A 24268-nucleotide genomic window follows, 5' to 3' on the forward strand; every position below is an offset into this window, starting at 1 on the left:
GTACGACTTGCATACGACTGTTGGACGTACGACTTGCATACGACTGTTGGACGTACGACTTGCATACGACTGTTGGACGTACGACTTGCATGCGACTGTTGGACGTACGACTTGCATGCGACTGTTGGACGTACGACTTGCATGCGACTGATGTTTTGTCGGTTTTGCACTACGCAGCAAATGATACTCAAATGAAATGTTGAAGCAGGTGCTCTGTAGGTTAGCTAAACTTTGAAGACCAAAAGGTATCCACTATATTCTCGCCTCGTGTGTGATTTACATTTAAATATGCTGATGCTAATACCTGCACTTTCTTTTCCCTGATTCTCCTTTCATCATCACGTTTCAGCCTGATGTTTGATTATTTTAATGGCTATTCTATTTCACTGGTGTTCAGTAGTTCAATGTTCAAGACCCAACAAACGACAATCCATTTGAGAATTGGCTGGAAAGAATCGCACAAAACTCGCACGAGATCAGTTTGTTTTTTCTTAGACTTGTAGTGAAACATGTTTCTTTGGGTTAATCTGCTGCTCTAAATGCAGAGTGAATAATGATCAACCTGCTTCCTGCTTCCTTCTCATGCTGAGTGGGGCAGTCAGAGGAAGCTACTCTCCACCAGAGGGAGCCATTGGAGGCCTCTAGGTTGAGGCGGGCCGACCTCTACGCACGAATCAAATGGTCCTCTTCTCTCCACTCGCGTTTTGAGTCCAGACACTTCTTCCTTTCTGTCTCGTGTGCGGCTTGCTTAAGTTCAGAGTTCAAAGTTCACTCACTCACCTGTACGGTTCGTTCTGTAGGCCGATGCAATGATTTTAAGATAATAAAAGCCGTATGAAATGAAGTTCACTCCTGGGTGGTTTTTGGTTTTGTTATGCCTTTATGAGAGGACGGTCACTCATCGCGAGTCGTCCACGCTGGGCCATTTTCACTATCACTAAGATCATTCTATTTTGAGGATATTGCTAAAAAAGCTTGATGTGGAATGTTGGAAAGACTTTTCTTTGTCCCACAGAAGGACGCGTTCGCCGGTAACGGTGCATGAACCTGGCAACTACCGCCCTGTTTCCATCCTTTGTTCCATCTCAAAGGTTATGGAGAGAATAATCCAGGAGCAAATCAACTGCTACCTAGCCGAGCATAGCCTGCTCTTTGAATTCCAATCAGGCTTCAGAACATCCCACTCCACTGACACGTGCCTCATATATCTGACCGACTACATTAAGCGTGAAGTAGACTCGGGCAAATACTGCGGCATGGTTATGCTGGACCTCCAGAAGGCCTTTGACACGGTCAACCATTCAATCCTATTGAATAAACTAGGGGCGATTGGTTTTGATGGCACATCAACAAACTGGATGAAATCGTACCTTGAGGGACGAGAACAAATGGTAGACATAAACGGAACCTTGTCCTCGTCCCTCCCGGTAAGCTGCGGGGTTCCTCAAGGCAGCATTCTAGGACCGTTACTGTTCCTCCTATACATTAATGACATGAGTGCTGCCTGTAACTGCAAATTGTTCCTGTTTGCTGATGACTCAGCACTCCTGATTTCGGGAGAGGACAAAGTGCAGGTCGAGGAGGCTCTCAGCTCTGAGCTCACCAGAATCCGTACTTGGCTTACTGATAACAAACTGTCACTACATCTTGGTAAAACCGAATCGATTCTTTTTGGGTCTAAACACTCTCTGCGTGAGATAAATGTTAATGATTTCAAGGTCACAGTCGATAATACAGTCATCTCCAGCAAAGAAGAGATTACCTATTTGGGCTGTGTTCTTGACAAATACCTGTCTGGCGATAGTATGGCAACTAAGGTGATCAAAAAAGTCAATCAGAGAACAAGATTTTTGGGCAGAATGTCTGCTTTTGTCAACAAAAGTGCTCTCCGGACGCTTGCTGCAGCCCTCGTTCAGCCCCTCTTTGACTATGCTAGCACCTCCTGGTATTCAAACATCAAAATGTCCCTGAAAACCAGGCTCCAAACCTCCCAAAACAAACTGATTCGGCTACTCCTCAATCTGGGGCCCATGACCCACCTTCTTCCTGGACATTTTGCTAGCCTAAAATGGCTCAGTGTAAAAGACAGGGTTAAACAACTCAAAATGGGATTGGCATTTAAAATAGTCAATGCAGCTCTGCCCTCAGTCCCCTCAATCCCTGCATACCTGAATAAACACCTCCACAGATTTAGTGACACCCACAGCCACAACACTAGAGGGAGCTCAAACAACAACCTGATTACCCCCTCCTATAGGACTAACATGGGTAAATCATCTTTCTACAATACGGCCACCCAAGGGTGGAACGGATTGACTCCCGCCCTCAAAACATGCACCTCTTTGGCCTCCTTCAAAAAGGCCCTAAAAATACACCTTTTAGGGGGACAGAAACGGAGATAGGCATCACGACTCTCTCCGGGTCAAACCCCCCCTCCTTTTTTTTTGTCCACCTATGTTGCACGTATTAATTGCTTTAGTAATTTATTGTAATTTATGTAAGTTATTTATTGTCATTTCGCATCAGTGGTGTAATTTATTTTAGATTAATTGTTAGTTTGCACTGGCGGTGTAATAACATTTTATTTTTGTCTTTCTAATGTTACGTTGCATCAATTGCGTAATTTAATATTGGATTTATTTTTATTTGTATTGTTATTTGTATTGTTTTTTGTGGATGATTTATGTACGAAGGACTTTCAACGGAAACAAGCCCGCAAGGGCTTTTTTGAAATGCTCCTCTTAGACAGGATGTTTGACGTTATTTGTACTGTAATACATGCTACTGTGTGACTGTACTTGTACTCTAACATTCTATCTAATAAATATATTCATCATCATCATCATGTTTAACCGTTATGTTTGTAGTGCAGGAAAACAACGAGGGGTTGATATTATTTTAATGTTTAATGTGTTCCAGGAAGAAGGGATCTCATCTCTACTGTCATAAAGTTCATTAAACAGTCTCTAATTTGTGCTGTCTTTTTATAGGAAGTCTTTATTTGGTTGGAAGTAAAACTGTGTTGAGGCCTGTACACGAGAGGAATCGATATTTTCTGTGTAATTCTGCTAACCCGAAGGCTGGTGTTTAATTTTGAGGGATGCTTAGAGTGATCATGTGATCAGGTTTAGTTCCTCATCTTGTGTACTTATACAGCCTCCCAATGAGGGCCTACACACAACCACGTAACCGTGGGCAGTTTCGATAATATTCCGACAAACGCATCATCCAGAGGGTGGGAAGAGACCAATACGCTTAGATCCAGACCCTGGTCAAGGGGCGTGGCCATCTTTTTGAAAATGTGTTCTGTAACATACAAGAGTATTTCTCAACATGTTCTCTTATTTTTCAGGAGAAAATGTATCAATCTTGATTAAAGATAGAGAAAACGTGCATGTGATGTGCTACAGACCCAGATCGAGCAAACTTAATCATACAGCTAATCAATAATCAATGACGGTTATTCCTTTTACGGCTCATTCAAGCTTTAAATCATTTCTATTTCACCGTTTTTGTTTGATCATTTCCTTTGAAGGTTGCTCATCGCCTTCAAAATAAAGCACTAGTTTTACTCTAGTGGTGTAAAACTGTGTTTTGGGAGATGAGATGACGTCATCTTCAGATGACGTGATTTGATTGATTATTGACTACATCATTTCCAACTTAATTCACTTCGGATCTATAAATGTATCACTGATTTATGCGGAGAAATAAAGTAGAAAATCCCTTCGCGTGGACGTCCTCTCCTTACACGTGACGTCACCCTGATCGTATGACGCGTGAGCCAAGCGCAACATTTTGGGAACTCCCTCGCACGAAGGATCGGTGCCGGATTTACAGTTCCGCGGGACGTCACGTGGTCTGGCCGACATGAAGGCGCCCACGCTGCTGATTCTCGTCATTTGGTTTAACGTCCAGCCCTCGTCATGCCCCCATCCTGCGGGGAGGGGGCGCTCCTCTGTGGACTCGGCCCTCCACTGCGGGGTAAGAGCGACGGTCCGTCTCAGCGAAGGGAGATCCGGTTTGGAATGCCGTCTTCTGGCGGAGGGCTTTCTAAATCCCTCCGCCAGGATCACTGAGGTCTTGTGAACACGTCGCTGTTAGACTCCGCCCCCTCGGCTCTGCTAAAACTACTTTCTAATGATCACACACACAGTTTCTTCAGGAGTGTTTACTCAGCACTATCCAGTCTCGCGATGCATTGCGATGGCGCCCTCTACCGTCGGGATGTTACAGCAGCCGGGCTTTTAAAGCATTGTGAAGTTAGAGCAGTTTTCGTCGCAGGCAGTGACTTTCGAAAAGCTAAAATTCCGGCTACAGACGCGTAAACAGGGTTTTCAAAGATCGTGACTTTGGCTGGAGTTTTTCAAAAACCATCGTTTTTATTCGCAGCAGTTTTTCAGTCATCAATGTAACTATTATTGGCCATTATTGATTATTCTACCCCCACAGAGACATTGTTACAGGACCTGACGTCATGCTGTGATGTTCTGTGTTCTGCCAATCACATGCTCTGTCTGCGCGCATGCGCATTGTTGTACGGAAGCTGCAGCGCGGCCCAAACAGCGGACCTGATAATGAAGCCTGTTAAGTGTTCCTGTGTCCATCATTCTTTTATTTGTCAGCACCGACACCAACATGGTGTCAGGAGTGGGATCTATCAGTGGTCCACCATAGTTTGTGTTGCTATACGGACGGCTGGCGATATTCATATCCGAAGCAGACGGATTGCCCAACGCCGTGACCACAGTAGCAATGGCGGCCAAAATACCTCCGCCGTCTCCGATGAGCTTTGCGGGTGACTGGAGCGCCAATTGGGATGTTTTTCATGCCGAATTTGAGGATTATATTCTTGTGACCGGAATAGCGGAGAAAGATGAGAGGATACAGGCTGCAACGCTCCGTAGCGTTCTGGGCAGTGAATGCAGGCATGTGTACCGGCACAACCTCAACCTCTCGGCGGAGCAGAGGGAGGATCCCGCAGCAACACTGGACGCCCTGGAGAGATACTTCATGCCGGCAAGAAACATCATCTACGAAAGATACTTGTTTGGATGTTACAAACAAGAGGAGAGCGAGACAATAGATGCCTTTGTGACCAGGCTGAGGGAGAAAGCATCAACGTCCCAGTCTGGAGCCGTAGCCCTCATGTCCATAAGCTGGATGCTGCACTCAACAGCACACTGCGGACTGTCTCCGGATGCCTACGTGCCGCTCCAACCAACCAGCTGCCGGTCCTTGCTGGAATCATCCCAGCAGAGATCAGGCGAGACGCAGCCAAACTAGCTATCGCTCGGAAGGCACATCTGAGCGAATCCCACCTTCTCCACAAGGTTGTCATGGAGACACCACATCACACCCGCCTCAAGTCCCATCGCCCTTTTGCCACACAGGCCCAAGAACTGCTTCACACGACACCAGCTGACATACCGAAGGAATCCTGGGTGAAGGCCAGATGGAGGGACCAGTGGAAGGGGGCAGTACCATCCAGGCTCCACCGCTGCATCAAGGATCCAACAGATGTTCCTGGCCAGGACCTGCCCCACAAGGAGCGGAATACCCTCAACTGGCTGCGGACAGGAGTTGGACGCTTTGCTGCAACAATGCAGAAGTGGGGACCCATCACAGTCTGTGGACCACGTGCTGACCAGCTGCCCCACATACCGCCCACCAAATGGTGATCAGGGCTTAATTAACTTGGACGATGACACACTGGACTGGCTTGCTGCAACAGAGCTGAAGGTCTAAGGGCATACGACAGGGGCGACGGTGGCGCATTGTTTGAGAGGGTCGATCCCCGGCTCGATCCCCGGCTCAGGCACATGTGTACACTGTCGTTGTGTCCTTAGGCAAGACGCTTCACCCGCATTGCCCGGGCGCATGCGCACGCTGCGACCAGCAGCAGAGTGTAACTGCTGTAAGCCAAATCTACCTAAGTCACCTTACAGAAGAAGACACTCAATGCTCACGGAACCTGATCACGCTGCTTCCAAACAACCAGCCAAACAGTTCAAAGCAAGACAGAATGATTCAAACAGAGCAGCAGAACACAACTGCAGGTATTGTGGCAACGCCCACATGAGAGGCAGGGACTACTGTCCTGCTTTTAGGAAGAAATGCAAAATGTGTGGGACTAATAACCATTTTGCAAAAGTCTGCATGAAAAGCAAAGGGGGCAGCACCACAGGTAAAGTGCTCTGCATGGATGGGGAGTCGGGGGAGAGCAGCGATGAGTCGAATCTGAACATGATTGAGTCAGTGCAGTGGGGCAGACAAAAGGAAAGAAGTGGTTTGTCACATTAAAGCTTAACAACAAATCACAGAGGTGCCAGTTAGACTCTGGAGCCACCTGTAACATAATGACGCTCAAAGATCAGAAGAGGCTCGCACCCAAGGCAAATGCCAGCCTCAGACTGTACTCGGGAGAGATTATTGAATCGCTTGGAATATTTGATACAGAATGCACGGTTCGAGGAGAGAAGCACAAGCTCACATTTGAAGTTGTTATGAAAGGGCAGCTGCCTCTCTTGTCCGGTGACACCTGTGAACGTCTGGGCTTCATACCTTTTATGATACCAGATGATGCGCTATGGACGCTGTGCTGCCACCACGGCATTTGACAAAAGACTGTGAGATTAGGAAGTACAGCGATGTACTTCATTCACCAGTGGAGGCAGTGCCTGGGGAAGTACATTTTGACCTAGATCCTGACATAAAGCCGGTGCAATGTGCGCCCCGCAATGTCCCCATTGCTCTGAAATCCACAGTTAAGGCCCAGCTTGACAAGTATGAGGCTGAGGGGCACATGGCACCCATTTCAGGTCCAACAGACTGGATCAGTAACATGGTCATAGTGAGCAAACCTAACAAACTGAGAATATGTCTTGATCCTAAATTCCTGAACAAGGCCCTGCGGCGTTCTCACTACACAATGCCGACTCTAGAGGGTGTGCTATACAAGCTGCCTAAAGCAAGGGTTTTCACATTGGTTGATGCCAGAGATGCCTTTTTGCAATGCAAATTAGATACAGAAAGCAGCTTCATGATTACTTTTTGGACCCCATGGGGAAGGAAGCGCTGGCTGAAACTGCCCTTTGGTGTGTCTGTTGCACCTGAGGTGTATCAAAGAAACCAGCACGAGCTACTGGCGGGTCGAGCCGGCATCGAGCCCATTGCGGATGACATTCTGGTGGTGGGCTGCGGTGAAACGGATGGGGAAGCAGAGGCTGACCATGACGCCAAACTTCTTGCGCTGCTAAATCGTTGCAGGGAAGTTAAGCTGAGGCTAGGGCTAAAAAAGCTACAATTCAAAATGTCTGAAGTTCAATTCCATGGCCATGTTCTCTCAGCTACAGAGCTCAAACCTGATCCAGAAAAGGTGAGGGCAATAGTCGACATGCCCAATCCTACAGATGCAAAAGGAGTGCAGCGACCCGTGGGGTTTGCAAATGATCTGTCCAAAGTCATGCCCCACCTTTCCAGTGTCTGAGCCGCTGCGACTGTCGTTAGACAAAGACACTCCCTGGCATTGGCTGCCCAAACATGATGCGGCAATTCGAGAGCTTAAGTCGCTGGCCACAACTATGCCAGTGCTTCGTTACTATGACGTTAGTAAGCCTGTAACTATCCGGAGCGATGCTAGTCAGAGCGGGCTTGGCTGTTGTCTCATGCAGGAGGGACAGCCGATTGCATTTGCTTCACGCGCGCTTATGACTACTGAACAAAATTATGCACAGATTGAAAAAGAATGCCTCAGCATTGTCTTTGCATAGATTCCACTATTATTTGTACGGCCGCAGTGCCATTACAGCAGAAACTGACCACAAGCCCCTGATTTCAATATTCAGCAAACCTCTCCTCAGCGCTCCAAAAGGACTTCAGGGTATGCTAATGACTCTCCAAAATTACTGTCTCTGTGTCGTATACAAACCTGGTCAAGAAATGTTCATTAGTGACACCCTCAGCAGGCAAAGGAACCTTTTACCAGCAGCAGGCGATCTGCTTTCTGGAGGGGTTCCAGGAGGACCTGCAGCATGTGAACCAAGCAGATTACCTCAACGTAACGGGCCAGCGCCTGGAGCAAATAAAGCAGGCCACGGAAAGAGACGAGGGTTTGCAGAGACTGAGATCCACCGTAATGGTAGGCTGGCCGGATCTCAAAGAGCAGGTGATCATTATCAGGGGATACTGGCCCTATCGGGATGAAGTCAGCGTTCAAAACGGGATTGTGTTCCGGGGTCAGAGAGTCATTGTTCCCAAAGCACTGCGCCCAGAGATGCTAGCACGTATACACTCTAGTCATATAGGGGGAGAGGCGTGTTATCGGCAAGCTTGTGAAACGCTCTACTGGCCCAACATGCATGCAGAAATCAAGGACTTTGTCAGCACATGTACAACATGCAATGAGTGTGCACACAGCCAACGAAAAGAGACAATGCTGCCCCATCCGCTCCCTACAAGGCCATGGCAGATAGTGAGCATGGACCGCTTCAGTCATGGGCGCATGGATTATCTACTCATTGCCGATCACTATTCTGACTTCTGGGAGATTGAGCTCCTTCCTGATCTGTCTGCAGGGACAGTAAGTAAACGCTGCAAAGCTCAGTTTGCGAGGCATGGACAGCCAGACAGGGTCATCACAGACAATGGCCCCCAGTTTACCTCGGCATTTGCCCGTTTTGCCTCAGAGTGGGAGTTTGAGCACGTGACGTCTTCTCCACGGCACCCCAAAGCAAATGGAAAGGCAGAATCAGCCGTCAAGATTGCAAAGAACCTGCTTCGCAAGACTGCTCGGGATGGAAATGATCCCTGGAAGGCAGTGTTGCACTGGCGTAATACTCCAACAGAGAATATGGATAGCAGCCCTGCACAGCGCCTGATGTCTCGTCGCCTTAAAATGTCCATTCCTGTGACTGGCAAACTCCTTGAGCCGGCAGTGGTGACAGGGGTTACGGAGAAGTTACAGCACAGAAGGCAGCTCTCCAAATCCTGCTATGACCGGTCAGCGCGGGTCTCGCCCGAGCTAGAGGTGGGAGAGACTGTCTGATGAAGCCTCTTCCGGGTGACGCCTCACGTATCTGGAGAGCTGGAACATGTCTCAGCAAAGTCGCCCCCCAGGTCTTACCTCGTGGACATTGATGGTTCTGTTTATCGACGCAACAGGGTGGACCTTAGAGTTGCAGAGTTGGGGGCTGTTCCGCGGTATGGGGACTGCGAGTTTGTACCTGCTGTTAGTCCCGAGAAGGGTGAGATGGTTGGCTCACCTACTGTGACCGGGTCAAGCCCGGATAGACCCTCAACGGGGCCCCCAGCTGCTTCCACACCCGCCGCCTGCTCTGGCACAGGTTTGGGGGAGGGTCTGAGGCGCACCAGGGCAGGACGCCTTTCAAAGCCACCGAAAAGACTGAACTGGTGATCACTCTGAACTTAAGGGCCACATTGTGTTCATTGTTTGTTAGGCCGATAGTATTATGTTCATGTTCATAGTAGATATAGTTCATTTTATATTGTTGGGCTTTCTTGGGAAAGGGAGATGTTACAGGACCTGACGTCATGCTGTGATGTTCTGTGTTCTGCCAATCACATGCTCTGTCTGCGCGCATGCGCATTGTTGTACGGAAGCTGCAGCGCGGCCCAAACAGCGGACCTGATAAAGAAGCCTGTTAAGTGTTCCTGTGTCCATCATTCTTTTATCTGTCAGCACCGACACCAACATGACGACAGTTTGAATGGCTGAATGTTAATTTTCATGACATCTGGAAAATTAAATACTTTCCAAAACTACGTTTTACAGTCCTGAATAAAGTGATAGTGATCCAGAATCCACTTCATCCCGATCACAATATTGCAAAATATCTCAACAAGCTGTTGAAGAGCAATCGAGAAAACAGACAACGTTATTTCCTCAAAATCTTGTTTTCAGATGTAACAGCTTTTAGAAGCAGTCATGAATCTTTTGAAGGATTTTAGGTGGTGATTTAAACTGATTTGCAACAATGAAAAACACTCGATAAAAACCTAAAAACAAGAAACCACAGGTCGTGTGAAGCTTCGTAAGGCCATCAATAGAACAGACCCTGATTCACCGCTGAGAGACAAACATGACGTTAGAGGAAGCGTCTCCTTTGCTGTGCAGGTTCTGAGGCAGTGCCGTGAGCCGGACTCCACCAGGCCCCATCGGGCGGCGGATCCCGTCCACGTTGGGGTTTACTATGAAAGCCTGTGTCCGGATTGCATCAACTTTCTCAGTGGCATGCTCTTCCCCACCTGGATCATGCTGCACGACATCGTGTCTGTTACTCTGGTGCCCTACGGCAATGCACAGGTAAGCTGTAAATAAAGCATCTGAAATATAACTATATACTGTATAGCAATTATTGTACTCCTATGAAAGGGATAGAGACAGAATAAATCCTAATAATTAACAGCAGCATAGTTTTGTACGGACTTCTGTTGTTGTATTTTTCATGTTTAACTCGTGAGTCTGTTTTTCTCATTCAAGGAAAAACCTTATGGACAGAGATATAATTTTGCTTGTCAGCATGGAGAGCAGGAATGTCTGGGGAACATGATTCAGGTAAAATTCTAATTCCAAAAGCACAAATTGGAGAACCTTCAGAAAAAATAAAATGAATACAAATTGGAACGCTGCATGTGGTGCTTTTCTTCCAGCGTGGATTCTTGTAAATGTAAATGTGTAAATCCCTCTGCTCTTCTCAGACATGCTTACTGAACATGACTGACATGGCGTTCCCCATCATCTTCTGTATGGAGTCCTCCAGTAATGTCACCAAGGCAGCCAAGAGCGTAAGGATGTGTGTGTGTGTGTGTGTGTGTGTGCGTGTGTGTGTGTGTGTGTGTGTGTGTGCGTGTGTGCGTGTGTGTGTGTGTGTGTGCGTTCCTCTCTGGAGTATAACTCTAAACCTCCAAGTATCAGTCGTAACAGGAAGCTGTGCCTTTTTCTGTTAGTTTTTGTTTCTGTGGTTACTTCATCCCATTTCAGTATTGGGTCTTTGTTTTTGGAGCGCAGCTCAAATACTCTTTAATATTTCGTCAATAGATTGTCCAGAGTCAACAACTACTCGGGGAAGTATTGTGTTTTACTTTTACCATTTGCTTTTCTTCCATTTTGAACTTCAGATGATTCTGCGAATCGGATTTGTGTCCTTTGTGGGTTTCGAGGCATCGCTAAAACAAATTGTTCAATGGTTTGTCACAAAATGTCATGAACGTGGACTTTAGAGGTACCTTTGATGTTATGGGAATTTTAAGTATTTTATTATTTCCGTTACTTCATTCTTTATGCAGGTACTGTATTTTAAATAACAGGATGGATTTTACATCATGAAGTCTAAAAATATGAAAAACATACTTTAGAATCATAAAATCATTCCAATATTCAGCCGAGGTGCCGGCGTGGTCCAAATAGGCCGTTGGTCCTTAGTTATTCCTCATTTCAAGAGCCAAGGTGAGACTTCCGTCCCTCAGTGCCAAGTCTGGAGATCTGCCGATACAGTTCTCCCTGCTGGTTCAGGATGGTATCCATCTTCTGTCAGTCCCCCCCGGATCAATCCCCGAGCTCGACTCGGGTCCTCGATTCGGGCCGCGGCCCGGTCCCCCAAAGCCCCGAAAAGCACTTTTAGATCCACGGTCAATTTATCAGGAACTTTGAAAGCCGCCGTCTCGGAGACGTTCCGGTACCGGGACATCTCCCGGCCCAAGTAGCAGATGCCCCGACAAGCCAAACAGCCAAATGTCCTCAACATCTATCCCAGGCGTCGATGGTGAAACCTGCTGTGGGGGTTCTATCTGGACAGGCCGGCCCCCCCGGGTTGCCGTGCGTCGCTGAAAAAATGTTATCAATCGCACTAAGACCAATTAATCAATTCCATCATCTTAAATAAGCGCTCAGCAAGCAGCGGGTCATCAGGCAGACGAAACGAGTTCGGTATTTGATATTCTTTATGAAGCAGGCTCCTGTCCGTCCGTCCGTCCGTAAACTGAGTTCCTTTCTGCAGAGGCTCCAGACTCATTGAATCATTGCTGTGTCCTTTGTCCTTTGTCCTTTGTCCTTTGTCCATTGGCCATGTCTACTTCACCAACATGTGTCCTTCACAGTGTGTAGACCTGTTTGCCCCTCACTTGGGGTGGGACCCCATCATAAAGTGTGTGAACGGGGATCTTGGAAACCAGCTGATGCATCAGAATGCCTTGAAAACCAACGCCCTGGTTCCTCCACACCAGTTTGTCCCCTGGGTCACCGTTAACGGGGTGAGAGCCCGTTTGGTTTAGGTAGGCGTGCCCCGCCGATCGGCTCCAGCACGACCTTCAGCCCCGTAACGGACAACGCGGTTCAGAAGATGAATGGATGGATGGCATTATTTATTTATTTATTTTAACATTTTGTTCTCCCTTCACCATTAAGCCATGATTACATGTTTTTGGAACCCATCACTGACGATCAGTTGGAGCAGAGTGGAGCCTGTTAGTCATTTACAAACACGTTATTAATGACCTCTTCAACACTGTATAGAAATGAAGCCTGTCTTCTTAAAAGGCACATTCATGAGTTAGTGTTTGTCCACGCTTCTTCTTGTTTCTGTGAGCAGCTTTCGGTAAATGCAGCCTCTGGTTGATTTATTTCCAGGTTCACACAGAGGAGCTGCAAAAAGAAGCCACGTCTTCTCTCTTCACGCTGGTCTGTAGGATGTTCAAGGTGCAGTTAATGCCACTCACACACGGGTCAGGCGTTGCATTTGGGTTGTGTGTGACTGACTGGGATCACACTGAGAATGGATCTTTGGCCTGTTTTTCCCAGGGTGCCAGGACTCCGGCCTGTGGGGGGAGCCAGGGAGGATAGAAAAGCTCCTTCCCCAACGAGTGAAGAGCAGCCCTCGAATACTGCAAGCACTCAACGCTTGCTCTGTTTTAGATGTGGGCACTTGACAAACTCATTATTTTTTAGGTATGTTTGATCTAAGATTTGATCTTGTTTCTAGAAATAGAAAAGGAAAAATAAATAAATTGTACTTACTGCAGAATTGTCATTCGTCAGTGTGATGTTTTATTAACTGAAATCATAAGGACTTTAGTAACATTTTGTGCTGGACAGTAGTCTCACTGTCCTTTAGAGTCCTCCACAACTCATAGCCTCATCGCTGTCCCACTGCCAGAGATAATTGATGAGGGCAACAAATAGCATTATTTCATCCTGCTGTCCTTCCTAAGAAAGCACACTGAAAAATGTAATAAGCACAAAGACCATATAATAAGACCATTTATCTGTTTGTCGCCGGCGCCCCCTGGCTCGCGTTGAGGAACGCAGCAGCAGCAGCAGCTTTATCGGGAACGTGTTCCACGGATTAAATCAAGCTCCTCTGCAGACAGTACTTACTTCTTATAAGTAAATCATTAACATGGGCTTGAGACTCTGCCAGCGTTTCAAACGGAGGCACCTTTTGTGCCGCTGTTTACCTCCTCTTGGGCATTTCCTCATTGCCTCATTTACCTGTTGTAAATTCCCCATTAGGACCAGGGTTGCCAGATCTCGCGAGACAAAAAAGCAACCAGGCCTTTGAAAACTGGGTTCTGCGGAGAGCGAGAAAATAAATCGGCTGCAGTTTTTACAATCTGTTTGGATGGATTGTAAACTGTGCGCAGTGGACCCTGCGCTTCAGGACAATGACCACAAGAGGGAGATAAACCACCTTTTCACATTATTAAACATGAGAAAAGAGATGGGATTTCACACATTAACAGATGTACCAAGTACATTATAACACAGTAAAGCTCCACAAATAAATATCCTGAATTCACAAATTCTTTCTTGTTTTTATATATTTATTTCCAGGCGAGTCGCGCGACTGCCCTGCTCAGCCTCTGCTCTGATTGGCTAGTACTCGTTGCCATCAGGGCTAGAGCCAATTAGAAGCAGGATGTGGGTGGGGGAAAACTCTAATTATCATTTGTTTAAGTTTATAATTAAAGCAGACGCTTTAGAAAACTGCAGGCTGACATTTTACAGAAAACGTGCGGCGTCCGCAGCCAGTTGTTGCTGTCTGGCTTTATGACGCGGCGAGCGTCCAACGCGTCAGAGATGAGCGACGGAAGTACGTCATTGAAGCGGAAGTAAATCGTTCCTCTCTTCGTCTCAGGTATTCTCCGTAGTGATTCACGCATATATTCTGGAATCTTAATCTTAGTTGCTTTTCTTTGAACACAACTAAGCCTTGTTACTTTCATTTATGTAGCGACGTCATTGGGTAAAACAGTGCATGCATTCCTTTGAAGTTGTGCTCTTTGTAGTTGTTGTGTGACGCATCACCTCCATGCTTTGAGATGGGCCGTGGATACGCAGTAGAGCAGGCTGTGGAGGCTTACCTGTCCAAACTAGGTGCGACGCACGCGTGTCCAGTCTCGGGCCTCCTCATTGGACAGGTAAGGTTCATCTCCCGTTTGATCGATCACTCATTTGACTTCTGTTTGTGTGTTGTGCCAGCCTTCTGTCTATCTGCTTGTAAATGTTATTTTCACCGTTTGTTTGTGTCTCCTCCTGAGACGCAGCCAGTCAGCACGTCCTCTGTGGGGGACAGTGTCCCTTACGGAGGACATGCTGACTGGCTGGGTCCCGGGAGGAGACGGCTAGCGTCTTGCATCCTCACTACGACATGCAGACAGTGATTTATATGAATGACTAAACATTCCAGAGCTCTTCTCAAAGGGATTATGTCATCATGGCAAGCCGGACGCCCCCGAGGGAGGGGTCCGCGTCAACCGCCGGAAAGTCTTTGGACAAGGAGTGGGTGGCTGAGCATGCTCGCCAGGTAGACCGTATCCTGATTTTAATGTTTGAGGTTTTACTGAAGTGTATTCTGTTATAACGTGCTGTGTTGCTACTGGAAGCTCGGACGGTTCATCATGAAATTATTTCTAGTCAAATGAACTAATCTCTGGGCTTTGAACACGCCATTGTTTACGTCTATTGGTGTTGCACAGCACAACTAGAGTACCAGGAATGCAGGAAAGATTATTCATCATAAATGTATTTGTTACAGTTTCAACTAGCTAACGGATGTCTGATCAGGTGTCTCGGATGCTGCCTGGCGGCCTCGCTGTCCTGGGAGTCTTTATGATCTCTGATGCAGATGCTAAGGACACAGTAGCCACGCTCAGCCAGGTGAAATGATGTGAACCGAAGTAATGATTGTTTTTATGGTTTTATGTTTTATGGAAAGGCCAATTAGGAGGGGAATGAGCTGCTTGGCGGAGGTCTGCGCCATCTGAGTGTTTTTCTCATTTAAATTATAGATTGAAATGTAGATGAAAGAGAACACAGACGCTCTATTCCCTGAAGTGTGGAGCTAAATTGGGCAGAAATCTATTTTGCCAGTATCAAGCTGTAGGAAACAAATCTTTTTACGGTCACTTAAGGTGGAGACTATTTAGTCTTAAGAGCTCTATTATTGAATTGTATCTGTATAGCAGGGATTGACAAGTCCCTTAAAGTAGCTCGCTATAATGTGTGTGCCTGTGAGTCTGATTCTGTGTTTTTCCAGCTGGTTTTTGCAGTGGAGAAGCTCATATCTTCAGAATACCTGTGGAACCCCGCAGATGATGACATCACAGACTGCGTCACACTGCACGTCAACCCCAAGACCAGAAAGTATCCTTTTGCATACTACTACTACTACTACTACTGTATGTGGCTGATCCTTTACCCACATCTCAGAACAATCTGCAGAACCTTTGATGTCAAAAATCCAAAGGTCAGTTCACAATGGTTTCTTCCAGCTGCAGCCATTAAAGTCGAATCATCGACCCCAAAAAGCACTGAAGCCTCTAAAATTATTTGTGGCATTATAGGCTTCAAAATAACTATTAAATATAAATATAAATATAATTATTATTAATTTATTGTATAAAACATTCCAACGGTGTAGAAGATCAACTAATCAGAGGGCTCGTCACTCGACAGGATGTGATTTAGGGACTGAGGTTTCAAACGTGAAACCGATCTCTCAGGCTGCGTGATATTTATATATAAAATATGAAGCATTGAGCTGTTGTCAGTTCTATCAGTGGCTTTGGGTGTTTCAGAGTATGGCCAAGCTTGCCGATTGGAAGTACCACTCCGGTGTGTGTTCCTCCTGGAGCATGGTGTCATGCTGCGTAAATGTGGATATGCTGGTACCCCTGCCGGGCAGCGGAAGTGCTGCAGAGATCCTGGATGCATTTCTTAAGGTTTGTTTCAATCCTGTAAACACCTTAAATATTCAGCAAAGGCAGGAGTGAAACTTTCCTGCTCATGGTTTGTTTCAGGAAGGACTGAAAGAGTGGGCCCGCCAGATTCAGCACGGAATCTGTCTGTTTGAAGGGAAAACGCTTCCAGACGACACCGAGCTGCTCGCCGGACAGGTTGTACAAATCAAATTACACCGAGAAAGTATTTTGGAAAGTAAATAAATGTGTATACAGTATATATACCCCATAAAGATTGCTGACTTGGCAGTGTCATTGGATCGTTACTCAAGGGCAGGTTGGAAGTAATCGTTAAAATCAAACCCTGATTTCCTCTCTGAGGTCGTTTGCAGACGGGCTGTTGTGCTTTGTTTTATCATTAATTATAATATTTTTGAGCCTAATGCTTCAAAATCTTGCATCTATTCCTCAAACCAACCATCTTGGAATGAATTTCATCACTAAAACCAGAGTTTAGACGCCTTCAAGCTTTGCACCGAGTCCAGCAAATATCAATTTGCTCACGTCTGGATTGAACACGATAATTTAACAAGCATCTCAGAACAGGAACATCCATTTTAACTCGAACTGTTTTGTGTTCAATGGTCAGTCGGTGCAGATGAGGTGGACTGAAATGATCTTGTCTTTTAGCTGGCGTCGCTGAAAATAAAACATTTGTTTGGGATTATATCATCCAGATCCATTCTTATTAATCACTTTATTTACATCCAGTTCAGTCATCAGCCAATGTCTAAATGAAGGGTTATTCTTTAAAATGCATCAAAATCCTTTCTCTGCTGTGTGAGTGTGGTATTGACCCACTAATCATCTATGCATATCGATCAGTATTAGTCCACCGATGCCTTGTCGTCTCTTTCTTCTGCTCAGGCAGGGAAAGTGATCTTTATGGAGCATTTAGTATTTTGCATGTCCCGGTAGAACCTGATGATCTCACAGTGTTGCACCGTTTTATGATGGAGAGAATGCTGCTGTGGAATCTTCATGGTTCTGTCGGATCAGAAACTTTGTAATCGACTGAATTGAATCCATTTATCTTCTGGTCATGAGAGGCTTCCCAAACGTGGCCTCCTGACTTCTCTGTGTCTAATAAAGACTTTTGTAAGTTAACATTTCCGGTTAATCTAATTTATTCAAGCTTGGTAAAAATATAAGTATATAAATACTGAATTGTCTGGAGTACATTTATAACCACTATGTTTCATATTTTACTGTAGAAGAGGAACAGACAGACCTTTACGGTTCAACTGCTCATTTCACCGGTAGGACATACTACGCATACTATATAAAATATATGATTGTGTATGATTACACCTCAGACCATGATTTCTGTCTACTAGGATGATCAGAGTCTATCAGATGTTGTCCAGCAGTGTGGAGGCAGCGTGTCAGTCAGAGGTGCAATCCACAGCAGAGCTTACCTCCACAGCAACAAGTCAAAGGTCAGACTGGCTGAAAAGGTAATGGCTCTTTGAACCGACCTGCGCCGCTGAAGGAGGGTCCACCGTACAGTAACCGGCCTCTGTGTGAAGCTGCTGAAGAGGGATGTGCTGTCTACGGTAGCTGCAAGGGTCCAGATGCTGCTGGAAGAGCTGCTGATGTCAGAGGAGGGCGAGGGCGGGGGCGAGGGCGGCTCCAGAGGCAAACATCAAACAGCTGCAGGTAGGCGGGCGTCGGGCTGGGTGGGTTCGGGTTTCCGATGGTCGTCTGCAGCTTCGACTCGATACGCATCAGCTGGTCTAGAATCGCATCTCCTTCCTGCTCTGGCGTGCTGAGATGATGTCATTATTATAAAGGGTCGCCATGAGCAGCACGTCGCATCATAAGCGCGTTCCCCTCCCCATCGGCCACGCCGCTTTGTTCGCTCAAACACACGAGGACGTGTGTCGATGGCGTTGAGCTGCGTAGAGACTTGTGACTCTCACCGTTAGCCGCAGCAGCCGGTCACCGGCGCCCCCTGGCTCGCGTCGAGGAACGCAGCAGCAGCAGCAGCAGCTTTATCGGGAACGTGTTCCTCAGATTGAATCGAGCTCCTCTGCAGACAGTCCTTTAATGGAGGCCTTTGAGGGCATGTAGGGATTTGGCTACGGCTTTCTTTGCCTTATTGCAGTGCTTCTCAATTATTTTCTGTCGCGCCCCCCCTAGGAAGAAAAAAACATTTCGCCCCCCCCCCCCGAAAAGAAAAAACACTCTTGTATCCTTATTAACATACAAAGAAATATGAAAAAGAAAGAAATATAGATCAACTTACAACAAAGAATAACTTTATTACCATTTTTTTTAGTCTGCAACAGAAAATGAGGAAGTCATGTCTTTCTTCTTCTCCACCGTAGATTGTTTACAACCGCTCTTCTTCTGCTAATCCTCCCTGCGCGCACTCTGACAATCAGGGTGCCACTGCCAACTACTGGAGTGGATGTGCAATTACACTTTACTCTCGTAAGGCAAAACAACATTTTCTCCGCGGTCACAGGCGTCGCACCGCGCCCCCCTAGGGGGGCGCCCCCCACTGGCTGGCTGGCTTATTGTGACGAGCACATCATTGTGGCTGATTGACAGGTGTGGACTTTGTCAACTTAAATTCACTACCTGACTAAATCACTCTTGCTTCTCTCTGCTACTGTTTACAACGTTGTTATGTTGACTCCGCCCAATAATCAGATTTATTGAGCACGTAAAGTGAGAAATATTGCATTCAGCATGTTTGTCTGTCTGTAATCATTTTATTTCTGGAGTTTAAGACAAAAACTGGTCAGAATATTTGAATACGTTATCACTGTCTACCGTGTACTGGAGCCGTGCCATTTAAAGGGAACATATTACACTATTTTGGTGGGTTTGGGTCTTTATCAACCCAAAAACAGTTAAATAAACCATCCGGTCAATCCTGCCTAGTTCTGTAATCGAGTACTGAAAAATCTGCTTGACTTCCGGTCGGCTGTGGCTCAGTCGGTAGAGTGGGTCGTCCAGCGATCAGAAGGTCGGTGGTTCGAATCCCAGCTCTGACTGTCTGCATGTCGAAGTGTCCTTGGGCAAGACACTGAACCCCGAATGTCTCCCAGTGGGTCTGGCAGCACTGGAGTGTGAATGTGTGAATGAATGTGTGTGTGAATGGGTGAATGTGAGGCCTCACGCTTTGAGCACTGCGAAGGTGGAAAGAGCACTACGTATACAAGTGCAGAACATTTACTTCTGAGGCAATTTAGACAAACGTTTTGGTCGAAAACCAAGTCGTTCGAGAACAGAGGTTCCACGGTATTTCTAAATATCTCTGAAATGTTCAGCCGCTCATCTCGCAGCATCTCTGCCTCTTCGTCTCTTTCAGATACATTCGCTCTCCCTCGTCGCATCTTCTGCCCAGTGAGCTCATGTGGGCCGGTGTGCGTGTGCGACTACCAGTTCAGTGATGAGGCTAAGGCAGAGGCCACTGACAGACTGAAGGAGATGCTGGACATTGATGTGGCTGAGGAACACCTGGATACCTCTCAGGAATCACCTGCCCAAATCCTGGAGAGAGGTGCTGCGGCAGGTACTGGGAGCGTGTGTCTGTGCACAGAATGGACCGAGCTGTTCATGATACATGACGACATCTCTGATTAGCTAATAATCACTATGTTACGTTCTGTGACCCCCGTGATGCGTGAAAATACGCAAAATAGCGGCACCATATTTATTTTATTGCTTTGTGTGTATTTGTACCTTTATGAATTCACCAGCCCTCTACTGTACTACCCTTTGCCACACACCTACAAGCATGTTTGTATTCTAATACAGTAACAGTCAGGTATATTTAAAAATTGTAATGAAACTTTCACAAAAGCACAAAGTAAACACGACGCGATGCTAACTGGGTGAGCGAGTCGGACAAGGGGAGATTTTGCAAAGTACTTTTTTTCCCCGAAGGCAGATCTTGTTACTGTACAGGTACTGTATTTTATATGTTGCAATACTGTGCATGTATTTTAATTTGATTTTAGTATTTATTTACAGTGTAATTTTTCTTAGGCTAGAAAATAATACTAATAAAATGATGGAAATGTAAACATTTATACATATCCCGGGATGTAGCAGAAAATCTGTGACATATTAATACATGTTTGGCAAGATTTTTGAGCTCCAGTGTCATGTTCTCAAACATGTTTTCTCAGGCTGGCCAAGTAAAGTAATAACATTTAGCCGCTTTAGCTTTAATAAATGTTTGGTAGGAGTCAAGAAAAGGGAACTAATAAACCGTGCATTTGCCGTAAAAACGTTTGTGAACATGGAATATAACTCAGTACAACTTTGAGGTACTCGGTACTGAAGGGTCTCTGTTGGACAGACCTCACTGAGCAGCTGTTTTACTAACGTATTATAGTTTATGAATTGTGTGTTTTGTGTTTCCAGAGCTCACTGTGGGACCCGTGGAAGCACTGGAGCCCAAAAGAAGCAAATGTGTTGGTAAAACTCTTTCCGTTGTATCAGCTTACGTTTGAGTCGGACAGACTCTCAATGTCACCTGAGCAGCCCGGTAAAGCAAGGACGTGATGAAACTCTGTTAGCGTAGCGAGCACAAGACCTGCGTGTTCTGACGGACCGCTTTCTGCACCGGAAGGGAATGCGGCGCCATTATTCAAAGTTACGCTAGTTATATTGCGTTTGGAGTTCTTTTTATGTTTTTGTCTTTATTACTTTTTCACAGGACCCGTTAAAAAAGTTGCTGCATTAAAATAATCACATATATACTACATGGATAAATGTGTTTTGTGTTTCAACCCCTGGAGCTCTAATGGGGTGTAGCTGTAACACTCGCTGCATTCCACCCTTTCTCTTTCAGGTGTTGCCATGGCGACTGCTGTTGCCCTTCTCGCCACCGCTGCCTCAATGCTCTATCTCAGTGACATTTAATAAACAAATATACGCCATCAAATAAAGAGTTTGCTTGTCACATTTGTATAAAGTGTAGGTTTTTATAAATATCAATGATTTATTTCTGATTCCGATTTCATTTCCCCCTCGCTATTTTACTATTGTAGAATGAGCAGCACCTCAATCACAAGGTTTCTGTCATCCACGTCAGAATACTTCCACACCGCAGACAGACGAGCTTCAGTGCTCAACACAGGAAGTGACATCATGCCGCGCCCGCCGCCGTTTCTGTCGGAGTAGAGGGCTCACTCTGCCGCAGCTCAGATTTGGAATGAATTTCCCCAAATAGTTCACCATACCAAGGAAACGTTGCACTGCCAGAGAATCCTGCCGGGCTGGCATGTTCGTGATGGCTTCAGTCTTCGTGGGGTCAGCTTTAAGACCTTCCTTTGTGAAGATGTGACCTACATAGCAAACCTGATCTAGACGAAACTTGCACTTTTGCGGGTTGAGTCTGAGTTTGATCTCTCGTGCGCGGTCAAGCACCTTCTTCAGATTTGCATCATGTTCAGCAGCATCACGACCTCCCACGAGTATGTCCTCAACTATAATGGCACATGGAGCCAGCGAACAGTTGTTCCATTGAGCGCTGGAAAACTTCGCTTGCTGAGTTTATGCCAAACGGCATCCTGAGAAACCGATAGCGTCCAAAAGGTGTGCTAAATGTCGCTAACCTGGATGACTTCTGATCTAGCTTGATCTGACAAAAAGGATTCTTTGCATCGAGCACTGAAAACAAAGTTGCACCTGACATTTGGGTGGCGACTTCCTCCACGCTACGCATCGGATAGTGGGGTCTCTTTAAAGCAGTGTTCAAGTCTTTGGGGTTAATACACAGCCTTACTTCCTCTTTGTCTCTTTGATGTGCCGCTACCATTGCTGAAACGCAGTCCGTGGGCTCAGAGACGGGGATGATGACTCCTTTGTTCGTCATCTTGTCGAGTTCAGCTTTCACACGATCCTGCATTGCCAAGGGAATGCGGTGCGCCGGACGTACAACTGGTTGCACAGCTGGATCCAATGTCATGGAATAAGTTATCGGCAACTCTCCCAGCTCGTCACTGAACACATCCTGGTATTGCTCTTTGATGTGTTTGACAAAGTCCGTTGTAGTCTCTGCACTGACCTGATGAACATGAGGGCTGAGGGTAACAAGATTCAGACGCATACATGCGCGGAACCCCAAGAGTGGTGTAACATCACGCTCTACAAGGAAGAACGATAGCGTGTGTTGTTTTCCGTCTAAATGACAAGACAGAGTGATGAGGCCTGCAGTTTCAATTTTGCAGCCTCCATAAGCCACTAGATTCGTGTTCTTGCCACATGGGATGATGTTCCCTCCTGAAATCTGTTGGAAAGTGTCTTTTGCCATGACATTACACTTTGCTCCTGTGTCAATTTTCATTTCAATCGGTTTGTCGTTCACATGCAGAGTGACAAAACCCTCGTCTCGGTCCTGTGCCGGATCATCCACTGTGTTCACAGACACTCCATCAACATACAAAGTGTCATCAGTGTCAGCCTGCTCAGACTGCTCTACCTCCACCTGATGAACTGGTTTTCTGGAGTAGTTTCTCTTTGTGAAGCCTCTTTTTTCTGGATTGTGACTCACTAACCTTGATTTGCAGCGTTTCTTGTCATGGTTCATCCTGCTGACATTGCTGACCAAATGCTGGACATTTCTCCCTTTGCGCTGGATGGCTGCCACCACAATTATTGCAGTTCAAGATGGGTTGTGTGGCTTCTCGACTATTCCACGGTCTGTGCTGCCCTCTGGTGGACTTTCGCTGTAGCGCATCCACGGTGAACGTCTGCTTCGCCAGGGCTCTCGTGTTTTCCTACGTCACCTCGTAAACGCGGCAGATTGAGACGGCTTTGTGGAGAGTCAAATCGCTGTCCCGTAACAGGGCCTTCCTAACGCTGTCATTAGTGATTCCGCACACGATCCTGTCACAGATTAGCTCTTCTGTCAGCTCACCAAAACGACAACTTTTTGCCTTGATCTTCAAGTCGCTAATGAACGAGTCAATTGTCTCACCTGGTCTTTGATTTCGGGTGTGAAACTTGTGCCTTTCCATCGTCCTATTGTGTTGCGGGTTGCACATATCTCGAAACTTGCGTTTGAGACACTCCGGATCTTCATGGGACTCGGCGGGAACGAGGACAGCGCCATCGTCGCCCGGCGCCCTAATTTCTGCTGCGTAGACAAATGAACGCTCCCGTTCTGTAGCTTCCGCTCCTGCGAGACTGAGGAGGATATACGCCTTCGTTTTAGCAGGTTTATCCGTGTGCGCCGCCTCGATGAAGATGTCGTATTCCCTCTCGAAAATACGCCATTTCTCGGCAATGTCTCCCTCGAACACAAGGGGGTCGGGTCTTCGGAATCCCTCCGCCATACTTAACAAGCACAGTTAAGACGATTAACTGTCTTCTTCTGTTCTTTCCTTCACATAAAAAACAACAACTCACGGTCGGCAGGTCCGAAACGTCTTCTGACACCATGTAGAATGTTCGTGCAATGAGAACAGATACTTATTTTCGGTAACACGTCTTTATTGCCTCTTACTCCCGTGCGTGGCTTTTACAACAACAAGACCATAAACTAGAACCCGAGCATGCGCAGCACGAACCTACGGCAACTGATGTAGGACATACATCACAATAAACATGCGATCATTCTAGTGCATGATCTGCAGGCTGGACTTCATCGTGCCTGGAGATCCGGGAGAAGAGGACCGACTGTGATCGGGGTCTGGGTCTACGTTTCACGCTTTGGTGTTAATGCTAGTACATGATGACGCTGTTTGCTTGCAGGTTAACGGGGGGATTTTAATAATGTTGTGTTCATTGCTGATGTGAGGGGCTGTGGCGGTATTAGGGTTGGTAATCTGTATTAGTTACCACAGCTCCTTCATGTGCAAGCTTTGCGGGGTCCCCTTTGGGGCCCGTAGGGGGGGGTTAGCTCCCGCGTTTACGCTGTGAACATATTATTGTTAGTGGTTTCCATTTTGTCTGCACACACTCTCTGCTGGCCAGGTTCGGGGTCCAAGTTAACGCCCTTGGGGGGAGGGCGCCACGGATCTGGTCAGGGAGTGAACATATAGGT

The 24268-nt window shown here is 46.5% G+C and overlaps 2 protein-coding genes across 2 annotated transcripts; both read left to right on the plus strand.

Annotated features, from left to right (window-relative positions):
- The first annotated feature begins 3870 nt into the window (after positions 1-3870).
- LOC137914043 (gamma-interferon-inducible lysosomal thiol reductase-like) lies at positions 3871-12950 on the plus strand. The gene is made up of 7 exons (XM_068757665.1): positions 3871-3984; positions 10136-10324; positions 10502-10576; positions 10720-10806; positions 12118-12270; positions 12647-12715; positions 12818-12950. The coding sequence occupies exons 1-7, from the start codon at positions 3871-3873 to the stop codon at positions 12857-12859; spliced, it is 729 nt and encodes a 242-aa protein (XP_068613766.1). The 3' UTR covers positions 12860-12950.
- A 1182-nt stretch (positions 12951-14132) lies between these two features.
- On the plus strand, positions 14133-21170 carry LOC137914039 (protein odr-4 homolog). Its single transcript, XM_068757662.1, has 14 exons — positions 14133-14153; positions 14305-14436; positions 14706-14822; positions 15083-15175; positions 15555-15661; positions 15728-15764; positions 16096-16239; positions 16318-16413; positions 17472-17516; positions 17595-17714; positions 17787-17916; positions 19580-19783; positions 20641-20694; positions 21071-21170. Exons 2-14 carry the CDS (start codon positions 14338-14340, stop codon positions 21139-21141), a joined length of 1317 nt encoding a protein of 438 aa, XP_068613763.1. The 5' UTR covers positions 14133-14153; positions 14305-14337; the 3' UTR covers positions 21142-21170.
- Positions 21171-24268: the final 3098 nt, after the last annotated feature.

This window comes from Brachionichthys hirsutus, unplaced genomic scaffold (assembly GCF_040956055.1).
Source record: "Brachionichthys hirsutus isolate HB-005 unplaced genomic scaffold, CSIRO-AGI_Bhir_v1 contig_261, whole genome shotgun sequence".
Classification (NCBI taxonomy): domain Eukaryota; kingdom Metazoa; phylum Chordata; class Actinopteri; order Lophiiformes; family Brachionichthyidae; genus Brachionichthys; species Brachionichthys hirsutus.

What these genes read in the sequence shown, in the direction of transcription:
- LOC137914043 (XM_068757665.1), top strand. Translation starts at nt 3,871, where the DNA reads ATGAAGGCGCCCACGCTGCTGATTCTCGTCATTTGGTTTAACGTCCAG. An exon ending in ACTCGGCCCTCCACTGCGGG is followed by an intron (nt 3,985 to 10,135) that starts GTAAGAGCGACG and finishes TTTGCTGTGCAG; the next exon opens with GTTCTGAGGCAGTGCCGTGA. An exon ending in GTCTGGGGAACATGATTCAG is followed by an intron (nt 10,577 to 10,719) that starts GTAAAATTCTAA and finishes TGCTCTTCTCAG; the next exon opens with ACATGCTTACTGAACATGAC.
- LOC137914039 (XM_068757662.1), top strand. Translation starts at nt 14,338, where the DNA reads ATGGGCCGTGGATACGCAGTAGAGCAGGCTGTGGAGGCTTACCTGTCC. An exon ending in GTCAACCCCAAGACCAGAAA is followed by an intron (nt 15,662 to 15,727) that starts GTATCCTTTTGC and finishes CCCACATCTCAG; the next exon opens with AACAATCTGCAGAACCTTTG. An exon ending in TTCAACTGCTCATTTCACCG is followed by an intron (nt 17,517 to 17,594) that starts GTAGGACATACT and finishes TCTGTCTACTAG; the next exon opens with GATGATCAGAGTCTATCAGA.